Source organism: Synchiropus splendidus, chromosome 14 (assembly GCF_027744825.2).
Source record: "Synchiropus splendidus isolate RoL2022-P1 chromosome 14, RoL_Sspl_1.0, whole genome shotgun sequence".
NCBI lineage: Eukaryota > Metazoa > Chordata > Actinopteri > Syngnathiformes > Callionymidae > Synchiropus > Synchiropus splendidus.
In genome coordinates this window covers 20,971,729-20,992,341 of record NC_071347.1, presented here as the reverse complement: position 1 = coordinate 20,992,341, position 20,613 = coordinate 20,971,729, and the positions used below count along the sequence as shown (strand labels likewise).

Sequence of the window (20,613 nt, the reverse complement as noted above, 5' to 3'; positions counted from 1 at the left end):
GAGGGTCATGGGTTCTCACGAAGCTTCCTGTCCCTCACATTTAGTACCATCAAGTCAGAGGCTTGTTGAGCGAAGTGAGTCCAACACGAGAGAAGTAGCTGTTCCAGACGTTGCAGTGTCTCCAACACAGATAACTTTGGAAACTGTCTTTGCCCCCCTCTTGTTTACGTCACTGACCTCATTTTATAACAAAAAAAAATCTTACAAAGTCAAGGAGCGAACCAAGGTCTTGTTAGTCGCACCACACAGAGTAAAAACATGGCATGCTTCAGAGAGGATCAGAAAAAGGGGTGACTCACGTAGCGTACCTTCAGCTTCACCTGGATCTCTCTGGCTTTCCGTCGAGCCAGAACCTGGATGTGGCTGGACACCTGGAGGAGCCAAACCAAAGTCAGTGCTGCAGAGCCATCAGACAGCATCGGCTCACAGCAGCGTTCCGATGAGCATCACACATGTGGAGGGTCAAGCTAATGTTGGTGACCGTTCATCTAGATGTTGACAATTTGAAAATGTTTTGTGGAGTTGCCTGGAGTGGACTGATCCAGCAGGTGTCGCTCTGGACCCCCAGGTATCCTGGCATCCGTCTGAGCTCCCTCACAGTTCCCTCCATTCCTCGCTACGCCGCTCATCTCTTTTCATCTCCATGGGGACCCTGCCAGATGACTTAGCCGGGACCCGCATCCATCACTGCCCATACATCAGCCCCGTCACATCAGATACTGCCGGGAGGATCCGGTTCCAAATCCCCTCGGCCTTCCCGCCTCACCCCAGTCCGGTACACCGTATTCCCCGGCTTCAGCCCGCTTCTAACAAGCACCGAGGTGATGAAGAAGCAACACCGACACTCGATCCTATAGCATCTGTATGTTGGGCGCGCCCTAAATCAGTCGTCATGTCCAGACGTTGGAAAAGGGAGGGGTGGTGGGGGGTCGCTTGGGTCTGGGGGTACCAGGGTGTCGGGCCCGTCACTCAGCAGCAGTAAAGGCTCCGAAATAGCCGCAGCTTTTCAACTCACCTGCTTCCTGGTCCGCGTCTTCCCGGTGCGAAGTTTGATGTAGCGTGCGATCAACTCATTCCGTCCTGGAAAAACAGCAAAATATTGCTTATGTTCACCTGAAAATCTGAGGCGTCACAATTCATATTGAACCATCATAACAAGACTCTCATTCTCGCAATGAGAAAATGAAATGATCTGCAAACTGTTTCGAGTCTACACTAAAAATAGCAAAAAATAAATAAATAAAAGGGGTGAAGGAGTATAACAGGCATTCAGTATTTAGGAATTTGCGAAAATTACTTCAAATATTTATAAATCAAGAAAGTTAAACTAAAGAATATTACAAAAATGTAAATGATACAACCATAAAAGCACTAATGCCTCTATCATATAACATTTCCCATGACTTATAAACCTATAAATAAATAAAAAATAATAAATGAAAATAAATATTAGTTTTAGTTTGGGTACATTTTTAATTTTACTGGCCACAGAACATGACAATACTAATGCGTACCATTGCTCAGCCACTCACACACAGCACACATGAGGCTTAAGAATCATGTACGGATGGAGACTGTAAGAGTGAGGCTAAGTTCATCCCTAAGTACATCTGTCTGTGAGAGACGCTCCATCGGTCCCTGAGCTCAAGTCTCCACCGGGGGTGTACGTCCACGCTCCACCGCCGCTGACAGACAGGTCACATGGGCGGAGCAGGTGGAGGCCGCGGCTATATGATCCCGGGGCTGGTCCCTGGACAGACACAGTCAAGGCTGCTGACCAAAGGGGGGCCACTCTGGAGGCTCTGCCAGGCAGCTGGTGTGTCAATGTTTATGGAATATGCCTTTACGGCCACAGTAAATCTTGGGCTTGTTCCCCCCTCCGCCCCCCACCCTAACACACACACACACATCCTCAACAGTCACAGTCTCGCGTTACAGCGGAGGGCAACGGTCATGTGGCTTCCTTCGCCCTATTCTCCACCGGAGAATCACAAGTTTATCATCCCATCCCATTTCACACATTAAAGAGGAACCATATTTCCTCTGTGTGAGTACAGAGTGGACAGTTCAAGCTACTCTATATGGCTAAAATGGGACATTATGAATATCACAAAGAGGTTCGGAACAACTGCTCCCTCCTTGATCCCACCGAGGAACACAGTGTATGGTCGCAGTTCTGTGACTTCTGTGAAGCAAACAGCAGCCGCAGCCAAGGAACTTTGCAAAGGAAGGCAACAATGAAAGCACCAGGCTCTTCCAAATGCAGCGACACTGTCTCAGGAAGGTGACGGATATCCTCCAGTAATCTTTCCGCGACAGGTCTCAAACTCACCACTGCACCACGTACTTCAGTGTTTGGTGCTAGTGACCACTGACAGGCTCTTGACAGCTTCAGGTACTGTCAAGTTAACCGATACAAACTAGTCATGCCATATATTTGGTTGGTTACAGCAGGTCTTGAGCGAAAGCCGCACCCTTCCTGGACTGGAAGCTGGCGCCATTTTTCAGAGGTTCTCCCACTGTTATCATCGTGGAGGTCCGACTTCCTGTTCTGTATATTTTTGCCTTCCACTGATGCTCAACATTTCGGTACGGTTTCGGGTACAGACGGTGCCTTCTGGGCTCTGCGTTTACTTTGTCCGTATTTCAGCACATTTCCACAAAGCTTATGGATGCGGACCAAACGGAGCAGTACCACCAGAAACCATGGGGGGCAGTGTTGCTGTTACTACCCGATACGTAGCTCGAGTGAGAAACATAAAAGACATCGCCTCCTACAACACTGCCTCCGTTTCCTCTTTTGTGCAAGAGGTACATGATCAATACTTCATGATCAATACTACAGATGTGGATACAGAGGTGAACAGCAATGCCAAAACTTGTTTCTGCAACATTGCGAAAGCTTCTGAGCTCACACTGCGTTGTCATCTGTAATTTCGTACTTTTTGGACGTCGTTTTTTGTCATACAGAGCAGGATAGAAGTTATCCAGAAGTTATAAACAGAGGTCCTCCTGGTGGCTGTACATCGGTACTGCAGTCCAGACCTGCCCATTACGAGACACTCAATAGCTTTCCATGAATAATGTCCCTAGAACTTGCCAGTCACACAAGAAATAAAGCTTTTCTTCTCTTTCAAAGCTGGTCCTTCACCTTAACCCATCTGCATCCAACTTCTCACCACAGACATGAAACTCATCGGTTGGTCTTTCTCTGGGGTTCAGACTGCCAAACTAGTGTTGGCTGGGTCATCACAAGCCCAAGGGCCCGTCCTACTTCCGACACTACAAATGGTGTAAATGACTGGGGCTAAGTTCCAGGGTCCAACCACCCACATACCCTCATGCCAGACCTCGCCCCCCGGAGAGGTCCAATCCTTGAGGCTATTATGGTGCATTTCTATCCCAATAACCTCAACAAACAGCGACAACTTTGGTGGAATCTCTTTGAATTTTCAGCGTCGGAGAGCGAGGCCCACTTTCCCGTCGGCCTCAGCTGGTGTTTGTCTCTGCCACTAATTAAGACAATCCAATTAGGCGCATTCCTGCTCCGTGAAAACAGTTAAGAAAATAATAGACGACTGCAGGCCTTTATTGGAGCTTAGCACATTTGCAAACACACACATGGTCACGCAGAAGATCAGTTACAGAGCGGAACCCACGACTGGAAGCAGATCCCACACGCACAGGCACCGTCTCTTCAACACGACCGTCTCTGCTCTGGCACCACGTCTCCATGTGAATTCGCACAAGGGTTGGACATGACACGCCACCTGAGGAGTCGTCACGTTTTCCTCGCACCGTGACAGAGCGCTTCGACCTCACACGCCGTGCCATAAATCAGGTGACCCCCCACGGTGAAAAAAACGGAAACCTGAAGCCGCATCAGAAGTTCTCGACACCCTATAAAAGTGATCGCATTCTGGACGGAATGCAAAACACTGTGTGTCCCCGGAGTTCGTGTCAACTTCTTCTCCTGGAAGACGGAAGAGCTGCCAGCGGACATGATTATGATTCACATCCAGGAATAAACCTCAAATATGTACAATAACAGAGGGAAACATTCACTTTCTAACCTCAATATTTGAACTGTAAACAACGCAACAATGGTGGACTGTGACAAGACAACATTTCTTGTCTTCTTGTCCTTTAAATATAACAGTCATGTCAGTTATCTTTTTCAGTTCTTCAGCCAGGCTGGAGACAACTGGCACCTGGAGTTTTCTCAGGGAGGTTTGTTACAATTTTACCACATTTCTGGAACATACTGTTTGACCTCTTAAGGTGCCAATAGATTGGTGGGTGAACGTCCGGGGAGCCAAAGATTCTCCACCCTCTGAGATTTGAAAAAAGAAACAAGGCTGACAGGTTGAACACCACCACCAAAGTCAGAGATTTGGTTCGCATTAAGGCGCAGACTGTTCCATCTGTGATTTCTCAATGTCGGAATTAGAGACCAACAGATCAAAATGTCCCAACAGACCAATGTTATTGCTCAGAACGTCATCGGAAGATGTGAGTTTTGGAAATGCACGTTTAAATGTGCCCCAATCGGTGCTCCTTGCGAGGGGACTCTCAAAGAAGCAACACTGCCTTTTTGGTCCAGAAAAACCCTTGATGAATTTTGTTCTTGAGAAACACACAAAGAGCAGCGACAAAATCCGATACAATAATTTCAACCAGGATGTGTTCAACGCGATGCTCTAACAGATAAAACTAGCTAAGGTCAACACCACAGCACCATAGTTGTAATACGTATGACTCAAAAAAGGTCTTGACTGTGGTTCGCTCCTTTCTAGAAGGCGAGTGATTTCAAAGCCAAATAAAATAAGTAGATCTTCCATCTAGAAAAGGCAGTGGACAGTGAATATGGAGTGAACATTGGGAGGAATCCTTACTAGCTTCGTTCCCATCTGTTTGCTAACATGTCCTTATTAGCGTTCGGTGCGCAGCAGTTAACCCTTGTGTCACCCCCCTATTATTAGATTCCAGCCACACCTTGTTGGGCAGTCTGAGGGAAGCCATGGCCGACAACACGCACGACATCAGATAGTCCGACTCTGTCACACACTGATGAGATCACTGATATCCAGAGAGAAAAGTCACGCCAGTCAAGGCTAGAAGACAGTCAGTCGAAACCTAACCTCCACAGATTAATGCTATCACAGTCTGCAGTCACAGGCGTGTACCACGACGAAATTGGACTCTTGGAAAAATCTCATTGCCATGAGTCTGGTATAGAAGCAGCGGAATTCTTCACAAGATACGAGAGATAAAATCGTTACCATATTTTGTAATTGATATATCTGCCAAGTGCTGTCAGAGGGATCAAGCCTGGGGGCGACTTGGCATGAAGAAATTGTGTTTGGATTTTCTACCTTTCAAACGTACGTGCAGACAGTGAGACTCTGGGTCACTGAGAGAAGACGCGTTTTCAATTCCTTTTTCTTCATCCAGTGGCTGATGCACAGTTTACGGGGTTGGAGAAAAGGTGCCAGCACCAGACACCAATGAAGCCAAACCAGACGCCTCAGGTCGGCGTAAGGAAACGTCTCGGGAGTGAGGACGGATGAATGGCTGAGGACCTTATTCATGTGACTTGATTCCTCTTCACCTTTGAATCAAAGAGGCTACCAGGCATCTAGCTAGGTGTCAAAATGCAGTGTGACTCATGTCTCCTGTGCCTGCTCTTGCACCAATTACATCTTCAAATTTGTCGCAGAGAGTTCATGGGGACCCCCCTACAACACTCACAAAAAAGGGAGGCACCTTCTGAATAAATGCGAGTAAAAGGCTTGTGTCCATTAAACTGTTTCCTTGCAATGCAGGGTTCAAGGGAGGACCTCCACAGAACATCCCGACACCGTGCCTCCTACACTGGCTGCTGTCTGAGTGGAGGAACACTGACTCTCTCCATGGCTGCAGTCAAAATAAACATTTGGCCCTCTTCATCTTGTTTCTTCAGTCACTTGACATTACCAACAAAAGTGCGTAAAATCTTGTTTGAAGTTCATCATTAGTTAAGTAAAGTAAATGTAATTATCCAAGATAAAAGATCACATCACGACGCACATGTCATCCCTGCCACGGGAAGTGTCCCGCACAACACGCAGCTGTAGAAGAAATGACGTTCTTTACCCATATTTCCATTACATCAAAGTAGGTTTTAGATCTGTGGACTGACCCGGACTGAACGCAGAGGAAGAATTCAACTAACAAGTCCACGAACACATGAATACAATCACGAGGGTCCAGCGTTTCCTCTCGAGCCGCTCGAGACTCAGGGGAGGTGTCAGGGTTACAGGAGGCTACTTTCAGTGTCTCTTCCAAAGTCAACACGGAGGCCACGCAGGTCATAAATCTGTCTTAAGCCCAAAGTCTGCGGTCATCACTGGCCCGGTCCGATCTGTCTTCCGTCACGTTTTCTTTCTCCGGACTCATTCCTGACATTCCTGAGCTCTGACTGATGTACAATGGAGCGGCGGCGCGACATCGCCACATGGGTCTGTTTGCGAACCTGTGTGTGATGTTAGCTAAACTTAAGCCTCTGCTAACTATTAATACATATATAACTAGTGCTGACCTTTTGTCCCTTCAACAAAATCAGAAACTTGTCCAACCAGTTTACAAGCACATAACATCGCAACTAAACTATTGAGTAGCGTCTACATCACAGCAGCAGGTGGCACCAAGACATCTTCACAGCTGGCACTGGTTTCTGCTTTGAAAAAATGTATGTTGACGTAAAGTAACTGCTGAAACTAACAGAAGTGGTCACCATTTTTTCGTCCGTTTTCTGTGTATTGTGGACGTTAGCGCAGGTGTTTGAGCTAATAACCACAAGAAAAGACTGATCTTAGCTGAAGCGAAGCAAGAATTCATTTTTCTCCCGTCATGGACAGGACAACATGGTCAGTGTTTATTACTTGGGTTAACACAATGGTTCAGCAGGTGAAAAGGCCCTTTTTCCCCACCTCTTCACCTGAGTCTTTTTGGGGCACTAACTTGAGATTCTCCTGCTCTAAAAAGATGTTAAAAATTGTGGTCTTTGTTTTTCAACAAACCAAATCTGACCTATCATCTGGGTGAACAAAGCAAGCGTGAGCGCTTTCAGGTCAGGATGGACTTCCTTCCACACACACCGCCGTCGCCGGAGGAAAACAGTGGTCATATTTCTGCTCATGGAACTTCTAAGCATCGAGTTATTTCCATTGTCAGAAGCAGTAAAAGATGTACAAACAAGAGAGCTCTGGATGCCCCCCAGCTTTCAGGAAAGGCCATTAAATGAAATGTAAATTTCAACCTGGGGGTTTGTCTCAACTTGTTTCCACAAATGAGGCAACAAGCATCTGCTTTCCCTTTTTGTTTCAGGAAGCATTTAAGGATTATAAGAAGGGAAATGCCTCTTCACTCATTAACTCTGGGAGGTCACCGCTTTGACTTTTAGCTAGAAAAGCTAAAGCACTTTCTACTAGGCCAAAATGTCTTTCAAATGTAAGAACTAAGATTTGGATTATTTTTTCCACTTCTGTATAAAACCAACCGCAGCGGTTTCATCCATTATCAGGGCTCATCTAACTTACTACACATGGAGATTTATTTATGGAGACATCCCCACGCATCTATTGAAACCAATAGGTAACAAGATTCTCCTTCCAGATTTTCAGTCTGCTGCTCAGACAGCAAACGTGCCCTCAGGCATTGACTTGTAAAGCTCTTGGCAATCTTGGCTTCGGGCCCCAGGAGGAAGCACCAGTATTAACTGAGCTTCTCATCCACTATGTCGGAGTTACACACATTTCCTGAATATCTCCACTCAAACCCTGGGGTCAAGCCAAAATATTGCCCTTTGGCTTCAGTTTTTCTGGCCTTCCGGTCACAGAGGCGACATTCCACGTCTCCTGAGTCACTTCAGGAATTGCACCAAGGCCTCCCAACCTATCTGACCCTCCTGCAGATGGTGAGCCCACAAGGTGGGGCCCTGGTAACAATCAATTCTCCATATTAGTCTGTGGAAATACTTAGTCTGGCCCCTCACCTTGGACCTGTTTGCAGCCGGAGACTACCACAAAGCCCTTACAATAATTGGAACTCATTGGACTCATCACAGACAAGGATTCTCCACAGATTCTCTTTAGCATCATAGGGGCCCCCCCTACCCTGGGATTTGCACCCCGTACACTCGAAAATCCCAGCGTTTTCCGCTATTTTTGTCCCAGACCATCTGTTGAACAGGACCCTACCTTTCAACATAGACCATGAAAGAGGGCCAAGAAAGATGTAGTAGATGGAGTCAGACCTGTCAATAACCCTGACAGGGATCAAACTCGTCCACACCCGGCATGGAGAGAAGCCACTTGAGGTGGGTCGGGCATCTTGCCAGCATGTCTCCTGGTCACCTTCCTAGTAGGTGTTCCGAGCATGCCCTATTGGGGGGAGGCTCCAGAGAGGAGGGCAGTGGATTGCGTCTCAATTGATCAAAAACGTCTTGGTATTCCGACAAAACGGTGCGTCTTACCTGACCTCAATCAGAGCAAGGTATGGATAGCTATGTTCTCTCTCTTATTTTTATCTTACTATCCAAGGACTATAAAATGTAATTCTCAAGAGGAAAACGCTTCAGTGTCCAGACTCCTGGTGACGAACAAATGACTCCATACCACACCATCGTTATTTATACAGCGCTTACCATCACCACATTAATCTTAACCCTAAACCAAGGCCAGACGGCTGAAGGTTTCGTATCACCAAGATCACAGCTCACGCTAGGGTTTCACTGACTTGTGATCTCTCTGACACTGTGTCGTCCCTGATGCTGCTGTTGGAAGAGCGGCACAAACCTTGTTTATGCTAGTCAAGTGATTCGCATTTGGAATGTGATGTAAATGTCAACAGGAAGAAACAGCACGTCCGCACCAGCCTGTCAACTATAGCAGCAAGGAGTGAGCGTCGGGTCAGCTCTGGCCTTCTGACTCCCGAGGAAACCTCAGCAGTGCCTGCTCACTTTGACAGTCATTTATGAATTGATCGCCATAATGTGGCACAATAGAGTGACTCGTCCTCATTTGGGGGATTTTAGGGGCCATACCTCAGACGGGTTGTTCAGGTCTACCTCCTATGTTCTGTTCCAAAGATTTCCCAGAGTGGCGTTTAACAAGTTGTGACCCCGAGCTCACGGTTTTCTTAGGAATGAAGACTGAAACTAAACTGGTGCTTTGACGACACTCTGAGGACTGTAATGCCGCATATTCCCCCAAAACGGAGCTGTCTGCCTCTTAACTCTCTCCAGGCCGTCCTCCAGTTAAAGTCAGACCTGCAGGCCTTTTTTGGCAGCTTGAATTTGGTTGTCAACAACTTAAAAAAAATGGGTTCATTTCTTTATCATGTTCTTGACACCTCCCTGGTTTATTCCTTCAGCTCCCACAGGAGAACATGGAGGACAGGCCAGTCACAAGAGATGACCTCTCAGGTATGCCCTGGCTCTGCCAGTCCTCCCTTTGGGGAATGCTTGGAAGACCTCACCAAAGAGATGAAAAGACAAGATGCCCCAACCATCACAGCTGCCCCCCGTATATGTGTGAGTCCACAGTGGGCTAACGCCAGATGGCCGGGCATCACGTGACACCACTGTGGGTATTTCATTTACAATGAGGCAGGAGGGGAGGGTGGCAACACTGTGGCCTTCCTTCCAATCGCATGGTGCACCTACTCTGTCTTTCTCGGCCCATACAACACTATGAAAGTGGCACGTCCGACACAATTTTTGTTCCCTCCTCAGCTGACCTGACACAATTACTTTTCCTATTAATATATGGCAGCTTTGAATTCTTCCATCAAATTCCTGTTCCGCTGATTTAGGAGTCATCGGGACAGAGTGGTCTTCAATGAGAGCCGCCATGCCTTCAGAAAAATCATCCCTTCATTGAAGATGAAATGTCACAAGATCAAGCGTATTAAAAGGAAGTAGAAACAACGAAACAAGCGGATAACACATAGCACATCATGGAGGTGGACATGACCGTGGTGGTTTTCTGGTTAACTAAATGACAGGCGTAGGTCCGTTGCTCACAGGCACTTAAGTTTGGCCGGTCATATGAAGTGACGGAGCAGGTGACCCTGATTCATTGGGAGCTGAATTCAAACAACTCGACTCTCCCTTTATTGGACTATTGTCTCGTGATGGGCAGATGAGGCTTCATGAAACAGTGTGCCCATTTTCTGAGCCCACTAGATGTCACTCTCCTCTTTAAAAACTTTGGATTTGACCAGCTATTTAAATGAAATCTCACCTCATGTTTAAACCAACAGCGCCACCTACTGATCTGTCAGAATAAGGAGACTGTTTCATGAAGCTTCATCAGCACATCACTACTATTATTCCAGGCTGCTGTCCATTTCTCTTATGAATAAATTGTATTTAACACACATGCGTACTCCTTAACTTCAACTCTCGTGCCCCCTCAGCTTCTAATTCGTCGTAACCATCTGTTCCTTTGGGGCAGTCGGTGCCGATGCATCCCAAAACAGCATATCGACAGGGGAAACATCCACGACTCTGGAAGCACCGACTGTACAACAGCCAGGAGAGAAATCAGTGTACCCTCCTGAATCTACCTGAGTTAGTCAAAATACACTTGACATGAACTCGAAGCACAACACTGTGCCTCCTCTGCTGATGAGCCTGGTGTCTGTGCAGCCCCAGCAAAAACAGGGCCATCTTCTTTCAGGGAAACCTTGTTTGCTCAAGCCCGATGTTTTATTTGTCCCACTTTTGTTTTATCAGCGGCCGCATGCTGCAGCACTTACAGTGCGGGAGTGTTTTTCCATTGTTACAGCAGGAGGCCAGCGGTCCGACCACAGGGCACGTCTCTCGCTGAGCACAACACAAGGCAGGAAATGTTTTCCTTGGCAGTTGCATGTCGAATTACCGCTGGAGCACATAACCGCCACAATAGCCGTGACACCGTCTCTAATAAGCCAGCTAATAGGTCCGTCGGCGGACGAGCTCGCCGGCTCGGACCAACGCGGTGAATGAGTTTGGAATAAAGGGCCGAAACATTCCAGCTAAATTCAGGAATTCATCATCGATGGAGTCACACATTCCGCCGTGCCTGACAGCTCGGAGGTTCAATATCACATATTGTTTGTGAGGAATGGCATTCCTGCAGGGAGAATTCAACCTGAAATTCAGAGTATGTTGCTCTCAGCTATTTGGTCGGAGACTGTTTTGTCTGTGAGGACACATTTAGCCGGCGCGAGGCCACTGAGGAGCTCTGCTTCTCAAGAATGAACGTCTTAATAATCATCATAATTAGCAGCTATTTCACTGGTTAGTGAGATGGAATGTTTCACTACAATAATCGTGCACCATCAAACGGTATTCGGCACGGGTTTAGGATTCACGTCCAAAGGTCGGAAGGGCGTTTTCTTTTTTTGTTTTCTTGTGAAGCATGCAAGACTGCAGAGAAAACCGGGTTCCCAAACTTCATAAGTCAAACAAATGCAAACAAAACTCATCTCTGCACAGACTCCTGGTTCCTCAGGTGTGCTCCTGTATGGTGATACAGTTACTGACTAGATACCTGGACGCCTTTTTGCGTGGCTCCAACCATAATGTGACTTCACAATACACAGAAAACGCACTGCCCAGTCCCACAATGAGACGGACCTACCCTTTAGGCGAGGGCTGCTGCTGCGGTACAACTGTGCTGAAGGTAATCGCAGTATTGAAAGGGACATTCCAATATTGTGCCAACAGTGTGGATCTACTTCATTTATCATACTTAACTCAACAGGGTTTCCGCTTCATGTTAGCTAGCGTGGTGCAACGCCGCAGCTTAAATGACAGCCGCCATGCCTTCAGAAAAATGATCCCTTTTGAGACAATACAAAGCGCATCATGAAGATGGACATGAATTCTAACGGTTTTCGGGGTTTGGAGGTGATTTCAAGGGAAAATCCGGAAAAATAACTGAAGTCTGTTGCTGTGTCGCAATCCAGCTGGACATGTGATGAGATGGACCACTGCAAATTGGAGAGAGAATTTTGTTTTTATTGTCACCAATTCAGTCAATGTCAAACCTTCCCCCTCTGATTCAGTTTCTCTATCGCGTCATTATTATATTATATATAGCGCCTAACAGTACAACAAAAACAACAAGAGAGAAATGAACTTGAATTAATATACCTTCACTTTGAAAAGGTTTTTTTTATTACATTTTTTATGTGAAAATTATCCTTCGGTTCTGCCTTTATAAATATGAAATATAAAAGTAAAATATAAAACATCAATCTCAAATTTTAAATTATGACAACAACACGTGGTGTTTGGTGACCTGTTATCACGGCGAGGTGATATTTTTAGTGTCCAGGATGTTTTGTGGACGATAGAGGAGACACTGGTGTCTCTCACCAAATTGTTCTAACTTCATTGCACATCAGCAATTTAACAGCACTAACAGCCAAGAGCGATAAAGACTCACTAGAATGACTCGGCCACGTTTGACCTCTCGGGCCACCCGTGTTAATGGAGGCAGTGGGGGACAAAGCGGAGCACAGTCTTCCCACTTTTCTCAAGTCATAAATCCTTGATAGCAGGACGCTGTCGGGTTGAAGCGGGCCAGCAGCTGAAGAACAAAGAGAGCCAACAGCAGCGAGAGAAAAGACGGAAATAGAAAGAGCAGGAGAGGTAAACAGACATGGACTCCAGGGCTGCTGCTGTGGACAGGTGTGCTCACATTGGGGCTCGATACCAAGCGAGACACCCCTGCCCACCTTGGTGTTCAGTTCTCTCGCGTCCTCCCTCTCCCCAAAGCACTCAAAGGGTAAAAGTATATTCTGGTTTTGGGTTACAACTGAGCTGCCTTGAACCGCCGGGCTCCCGAGCGCACATGCCATTCCAGGCGAGCCGACGTGCAGCCTGGCGCATCACCTGCCCCTGAACCCCACTCAGAGGAAGGACCACCCCAGCTTTGCCAAGAGAGAAAAAACATCAGCACCTCCGCCCGCCCCGCCCCGCATGACACACAGGCGAACACCTGCCCCTCTCCGCTCCGGCTCTCGGGCCAACTATTATTTCAGGCTTTATAAGGGCTCAAGTGTTGATCAGAGGTCGGCCATGACCTCGATAGGTGGCTAAGCCGTGCTATGCTAAGCTAACAGTTAAAGGAGCTGTTTGGCACCGTGACAGAACAAGGCGATGACAGAACCCGTCCACCTCCATCTGCACAGTTTTTCCACCATCACAAAAACGCACCATGACCAAACCATGTGTCCACCGGCGTCTCTCATCGCCACGCCGAGGACGTCTGTCACCCTACCTTACCCCACACCTGTTCTTTTCCGCCAGAACCTTTGCGTTCATGTAAGCAGATTTCGAGTCCCATGAGGCCATCGGTTGACTTTGTCTTTGTTGGCTAGTTTGGCGAATAGCGGCAGCAAAGACAAATGGTGACATGGAGGAATCTAGTAGCTGTTGTAGACAACGCTTCCTCATCAAGTGTTGGATCAAGTGTTGCAGCACACGTTTTTGGTCCCTGTCGTCTCACTGACCACTAGAGCTTCACATCACTCCATTCCACATTACTACAGCGACGGAATAAAGGCGGCGGCGGTGCGTACCGTACATCTTGCCCTCGTCAGAGAGGATGATTTTCCGACGGCCACATGGCGGGTAGATGGCCAAGGCCTCCTGGAAGCTCTGCTCGATGTCGGGGCTCCACACGCCCTCCGCATCGTTCTCCAAGGGTTTGTCCAGTCCGTCGCCCAGCTCCTCACTCCCACCCCTGGGGGAGGGAGCCGGGACCCACTCCGCAGACGTGGTGGGAAGACGGGAAGAAGACCACGGAGCAGGAGGACGGTGGTTCTGCTGGGCGTGAGGGATAATGGTGGGAAGAAAGGTGAACGTGGTGAAGGGGTCGGACACCAGAGGATCCTCAGACGCGATGCTGATGATGAGGTTCCAAATGCAGCCGGAAAAGACCTGAAAAACACCAAAAACATTTCTTTATTTTTGGGTTTCCTTCAGGCACTCCTGTTCCCCCCCACTGGTCCAAAAGTATAGTGTTAATTGGTGACTCGAACTTCTCAGGAGTGTGTGAGTGAGTGAGTCAATGTGGCTCCAGTGACTTGTCCACGGTGTCCCCAACTTCCCACCCCAGGAAGCCCCCTGCTTCTCAACTAAAGGAATACATGGGCGACACCAATGAGAGCTTGAATTAGCTTTAGCCTTCGTTGGAGCAGCTAAACAAAATGATAGCGCCATCCTGCAGACTCTGCGTCAGTGTATCTATCTCTGGCTCTAAAATGCTTCAATAGGAGTCTCAGAAACGGTGGAGACCTATCTTGGAATAGCAAGGTGTTCCCAGGTTAACTGAGAGACATGGTCTCTCCAAGGTGTCCTGAGTGTGAGGGCCTCCTCCCTGCTTACTAAGGTGGCATTCGGGACATCCCCCACCCCGCGTTTTAGCAACGTAAGCCCCCCCCCCCATTCTGGGAAAATGTCATTGTTAGGTGAGTTTTCTGTTGTTTTTGTCGAAAGGTGTAACTCACAATGACAGCGTCACCCCAGTGTTAGCCGAGGACGACTCCTCCCCTTAAGAAAGACTGTTAAGGTGGACGGTTAAAGAGGACTGTTAAGGATGCACGACATGCTCTGTTGTTCTAATCGCCAACAGGTAACAGAACAGGCCCCTGACGCGAAGATAAAATCCTGGGGAGAGTCCTGAAGAGCAGAGTCTAAGCTCATTCGCCACTGTGACAGGCGGATACGGTCCTTACGATGCTGCACTGATTCGTGGGTCGACCTCACCCACTACCTTTACCCTCAAGTGTGAACATGACTCTAAACTATCCCATGCAACGGTAAACCATGGTATGGCAGCTGATCTGGTGACGACAGCAGACAAAAACGTTCCAGCTACGACTAGCGTGATACACAGTCGTTATTGTTACCGGGAAATGAAACCGGCGGATGAAAAGCAGACTGCAGAGGCAAGTGGCACCCAAAACCTTCACATGTGGAGATGCATTAAAGAGGGATCACGGCCCAGCCACTCGACGTACATGTGGAGGATCAGACCAGGATATTAAGGCTGGGGGCAAATTCTAGGGTCCTCACTCAGCTCGGCTTCAGAGTCCAGCGCTTCCAGACGTTAAAAATACATAACACAATGCGTGACTGGAGGAGTGGAGGAGGAAAGCCGGGTGGACTGGAGCGCTGATGTGTTTTCCTGCTAATCTGAACCACGTGTGTGCTGAGCGACTTGGTAGTGCTGGTTACTGTAACCTGGTGTGTGACTAACAGCCTGTGAACACCACGTTCTTCCTGTCTGATGTCACAGGAACACACTGGAACACAGCGCTGAACAAATCCTGACCCGTGTTTGTCGTCAGACTTAGACTTGTGTGCATTCAGGATGACTGTGTTTACACTACATTAGAGACATGGAAAAATAAACAAAGAATCCATCTCTACTCACCAAAGCTTCAGTTTGTCACATTTCCATCAGTTATTAGACGAGACGCAATCAGAGTTCAGAGAATTTTCACTGTCACACAGGACTTTACGCCACCTTTGACCAGATTATCACCTGGAATCGACATCACTGTAGCACCGTGAAGCACAGTTTATGTTTCTAATAAGTGATTATCATCTTCACGCTCACAAAGGTCACGTTAACTCCATTTACTTTCATCAGTGTTCCACTTTGTTGTCATAAATTATTAATGATATTTTTATATTTATATATATTTATATAATTATATTTTTGATTTTATTTAAAAAGTTTTTAATTTTAATTATAAATTATTTTGAGAGGACAAATATAAAACGTGTCCTAAATGTACACTTGAAATGATTACAATTTAATATAAATTAAAATTTGTTGAGCAAGGTTCTTATTTATCTGGCTATTTTTTTATCTACTTAGTCAAGCAATATTTTTCTTAGAATGACTTTTTCTAGCTTAAAGTTTGCTTCCAAACATCGACTCTTTTGTTTATTGTTATTGGACCCTCCTTACTTCTTTCTTCTCTTGTCTTTAGTTCAAACACGTTTGAACTATGATCAAGGTAGTTTTAATACTTTTTTCCCACTTTTGCCTGAGCTTTAGTTCTCTACTCCCAACCTTTTCTTTTCCCCTCCTGTTTTTTCCTCAAAATCTTTAGACATTTATCCCCACATTTCCTGCTGCCTAGCAGTAAAATAGCTCAAAAACTGAGGAACATATTTGAATGACATGTTGACAATAACATTTTGGTCCCAGATTACCACTTTTTTCATCACTCGAACTAGGGAGCGGCAGCAGAAACTCCACTTTCTTCCCCATTCAGTGAGTTGCTCGATGGAGTTGTGCCTCCAACTTTTTGTCAGAGAAATGTACTTCAAAATATCTGCAAAATATTTAGCTGTCACAGTAAGATAAAACACAGTAGTAGCGCTTTGATCATATGGGGGGAACACATCCTGACGACCATGCCGTACTGACGTTGGGAAGTGGACTTTTGCGTCCTATAGTGACGCCAAAGGCATCAATCGGATGCATTAGGCTTTCAATTGAAGGCGTCGGTATAGGAAAATCACAGAGATGGAATGGATGAAAAACATTGATATTGATGGCAAAAACTGAAGGGGAAACAACATCGTTTGCCCAAACTATGGCATCCAAACCACGGACAGAAAGAAGCCTCAGAAGTTGAGGCGAGTGAGACGCCGCTCTGACGTGGTGACAACGGAGTGAGGCAGGAGATCCTCATCCCAGTGTATAATCTGGTTAAGCTTCTGGCTTCAGCATGTTTGATCATGAAGGTCGCGGAGTCCAAAATAGACCAGGGAGTCCCGGACAGCCGGTCACCAGGAGACAGGTCAAGGCTCGGTCCGACGACGCCGGGCCTCGAAAATAGCGTCAGGCTGACACCACAAACCATTAACTAGTTGCAATGCTGCTCCGTGTCCAGCAGGGTGATCGAGGTGAAGCTCTGGAGCTCTCACGCACCACCACCAGCGGCCGAGGGCCCCTCTGCTCTGGACTTGCTCAACAGCGTAATCCCCCAGCTGGTGCTGTGGTCTGGGCCGCCAAGCCCTCACACACTTAAATATAAGTGTGTGTTTGACACAAGCTGCTCTAATCGCTGCTGGAATTTCAAAGAAAAACAGATCATTATTAATAATAAACTAATGAGCGTCAACACTTGAGTTAAGTGCTGAAGAACGAAGAGGTTCATTTCTGGAGTCGTGAACACATTTTTAGAACTTCAGTAGATTTTTAAAACAAGTATTGTTTTCCTCCTTCTTAAGTTTAAAAGAATATTCTAATCTGTTAAAAGTAAAAAAAAAAAGTTACTAACTTAGTTCATGAAATCTGAAGCTTCTCCTCCAGGACTCATTCTGGACTGATACGGAGCCACCTGACCTAGAGGTTCTACTCTGAGCCTCTCCCGAATGACTGAGCGTCGAACCTTGACAGCCTCATTTCTTGTGTCTCTCAGTCAGTGCAAAGCTAGTGACCTCAGGGTAGAGCTCAGGTCCACCTGTCTTCTGGCTCAGCTCTTTGTCCTCCTGACTCCTGGAGTGTTGCTGGGTCTATAGTGAGGGACAGGCGAGTAGAGGGTCGCCCAGATGACTAGACCAGGGACAGGGAGGCCTCCAGGAGACAAATAGAATTAAAAAAAAATAAAAGACAAAATTTCATTAAGACTTTTTAACAAACCCTGGTGCACTTTTATCTTGGCTAGTCATCCAAAAATATTTGCTTTCAAGCAAACACTCAAAAAGTAAATGTGATTCTCTGATATCAATGAGTTGCAGATCTAAACGTAGGTGGCGCTGAAGTGGCAGTCCTGCACGGCCCCTCAGTTCATGCTAGCTTCCTCGCTCCGCCCTTTAACTGAGTCAAAAAAGAAGAGTGGACCAGCTCATCTCTGCCCTGATAGAGGTGGGAACGACAAGGTCAGGTGGGCGGGGCTATTCAGATGACATCACATCCTGTAACATACTCCAAACTGGAGCCTTCTGAAGCAGAAAAAAGTGTTTTATTTCATCGCCTTCTTTGATTCTGAGGCCCCAAGGAGCCTAAATAGATTGGCATCAGTGGGGCCCTTCAAACGTGGACATCTGTTTTGCTCCCTGAACCAACTAGACAAGATAAAACCAGCAGAGAGAGAGAGAGAGAGCGCACACTCCCGGCTCCACTAAGCAGCTCCACATGTGCTCATCCACTCATATCTGGAGAAGACAGACACTGGGACCGGCCTGAGCTCCGCAGATAACCTGAGCAGACGGACCCACAATGGAATCAACGCACACACACGCACGCACACACACTGCGTCCAGCTGTGATCAACTCTTTGTTCTCCGGTTCATATCTGCAGCCGAGCGCAGGAGGAGCGAGTGCTAATACAAGTGAATCTCAGACAGTCATTTCACCCCAAAATAGCCGACTTTCCCACAAACACTAGAGCTATCGCACATGCTACACTCAGACGCGACGGGAAACTCACTTCATGCGACACGGACAGAGGATTCTTTCAGCGTGGAGCCCACTGTTCCACGTCCCAGTCCACCTGTTGCCGTGCTGGAAACACCCTCCTGCCAGCTGCACGCTGACACACTGGCCACCGCTTCAACCAAGCAAGTGTTCCTCCGTCAAGTGGAGGAGCAGACTTTCAACTTCGCAGCGACGACCTTGAATTTCCAAGCAACAACGTTCACTACTGCTTCTCTGCCTGGATTCATGTTCACTGTTGTGTTTTGACTGGATTATTTAGTCGGGAAACAGATTTACATTCAACATTCACTATGAATATGTGCGACGATCACATTAGTAAAGCTATATTTTCATTTGTTTTCTGATGGTGTAGGAATCACTAGAGGTCAGGTGCATCATTATAACCTTTAATAAATGACAGCATTATCAGACTGCATGAAAAATCTTGTGTTCAAATGTGTAGTCATTGATATTACAATTCAGGATAAAAAAAAAAATGGTAGGTCTCTTAAGGAGCGAGGAGCAGATTCATGACATTGAAAAACAACATTAAAAAACAATGAATTTATGCCCCGTTTTTTTATTTTTCAAACTCCCATTCTGTACACCGTTTGTGAGTGTGAAGACAGGTGCTTTTAAATAATAATGATTATATTAAAAAATACATTTAAGTTTAGTTATATTGAAATATATTTCTTATAAAAATCTGTTTTTATGTTCATTGTTAATTTGTTAAACCAACTTCATCATCATTTTAAAAATATTTTTCCATGACATTTAAATTGAATTTGCGTTGCTTTTTAGTCTCTTTATTTCACTTTTAAGATGCTGACCATGTATCGAAGCATGTTTGATGTTATCCATCAGCTTATTATTCAGCACTGTCTTGTGTGAAAATTTGAACGAACTTCTTCAAAGCTAGCCACAAATTATTTCTGCCAGAAGGCGACACTCGTTGCACTCCACTATTTTCTTTATTTGTTTGCGGAAAAAAAAGCCAAAAAATCACTTTAACATGAGTGGAACTGTATTTACTATGATGTAAATAATATTGAACGTGTCTCGAGTAGCTCGCATGAGCAATATCGCGGATGAATACTGTCGAAATAGCGACCTATTCTTGTGTATCTACGCTCAATATTCAAGTGGAGAAGCTTCAGTGACATTTTGTTTCGGTGAACCGTGAGTTTGTCCTGCAAATGCAGCGGCTAATCTCCGTGTGAACGCGTGAAAAACACAGATAAGCGGCGGTCTACTTGCCCTCTGGAGGAATCACTCCGGACCGCGGTGTCAGAGTTCCACTCGGACTTCACCCCGGGTTGGAAAAGTTCCGCAGGAAGTCGCCCCCCTTTTTTTTCGGAGAGAAAAGTGGGGACAACGTCGGAATTTGAGCTGAAAAATGTGAAGTATTTGCGGAATGTTTGTGGTCAGTGAAGTGTCCGGCCGCGCGCGCGCGCCGTGTCTCCATCCGCCAGAGTGATGGAGCGGTGTTGGAGTTATGAAAATGGAGGAGGAGGAGGAGGAGAAGTTGGAGAGAGAGAGCGAGTACCTGCAGGGAGGATGGGAGCGGGCTGGCGGGCAGGTGGAGGCCGGCAGCCGTCTGCGACTCGCCGGGATCCCGGAGGCTTGAAGCCAGAGCAGGAATGTCAGGAATTAGCCCTGGAATGACACGCGGCGTGGAAAAAGCCCGAGAAAAGTGGGAGAGAGGGAGTGAGGAGGAGGAGGGGGGAGGCAGGTCCGACCGGTCAACACGTAATAACCACAAGGAGGGAGGAGGAGGAGGAGGAGGCGTGGAGCAAAACAAGGTTGGAATCTCTCACTTGTTGCTTTCAGTTTGGCGGCGGAGGCGCATGCGCCGGTCGACCACTCGCAACTCAGACGGGATACTACAGCGTGGTGTCACGTGACGGGTCCATTGACTCATATGTAGGTTTTTAAATGCCTTTATTTTCAAGGATTATCATCCGGTCTGACTCCACGATTCGAGTCGGATGGTTTCCTGTTAGGACATGAGACCCTTCTCCAGGTGGAGGTGCAGGGTCACGGGCTCCATCGCGGTGAGGCAGTCTGACCCGGGAACACCTCACCTCCTGTGGACGTCTTCGCCTCAGCTGCTGCCCCCGTGACTCGA

General features: G+C 46.9%; 1 protein-coding gene across 1 annotated transcript in view; it reads right to left on the bottom strand.

Moving 5' to 3' along the window:
- The window catches only part of LOC128770961 (transcriptional enhancer factor TEF-3-like), a 31,643-nt gene extending 11,347 nt beyond the window's left edge, over window positions 1–20,296 (bottom strand). Inside the window, exons 1-4 of the mRNA XM_053885995.1 lie at window positions 20,032–20,296; window positions 13,618–13,978; window positions 1,016–1,080; window positions 309–371 (exon numbers count right to left, since the gene is read on the bottom strand). Of these exons, the coding sequence (XP_053741970.1) occupies window positions 309–371; window positions 1,016–1,080; window positions 13,618–13,624 (135 nt within the window). The 5' untranslated portion in view covers window positions 13,625–13,978; window positions 20,032–20,296. The remainder of the gene's footprint in view (window positions 1–308; window positions 372–1,015; window positions 1,081–13,617; window positions 13,979–20,031) is intronic.
- Between the last annotated feature and the right edge of the window lie 317 nt (window positions 20,297–20,613).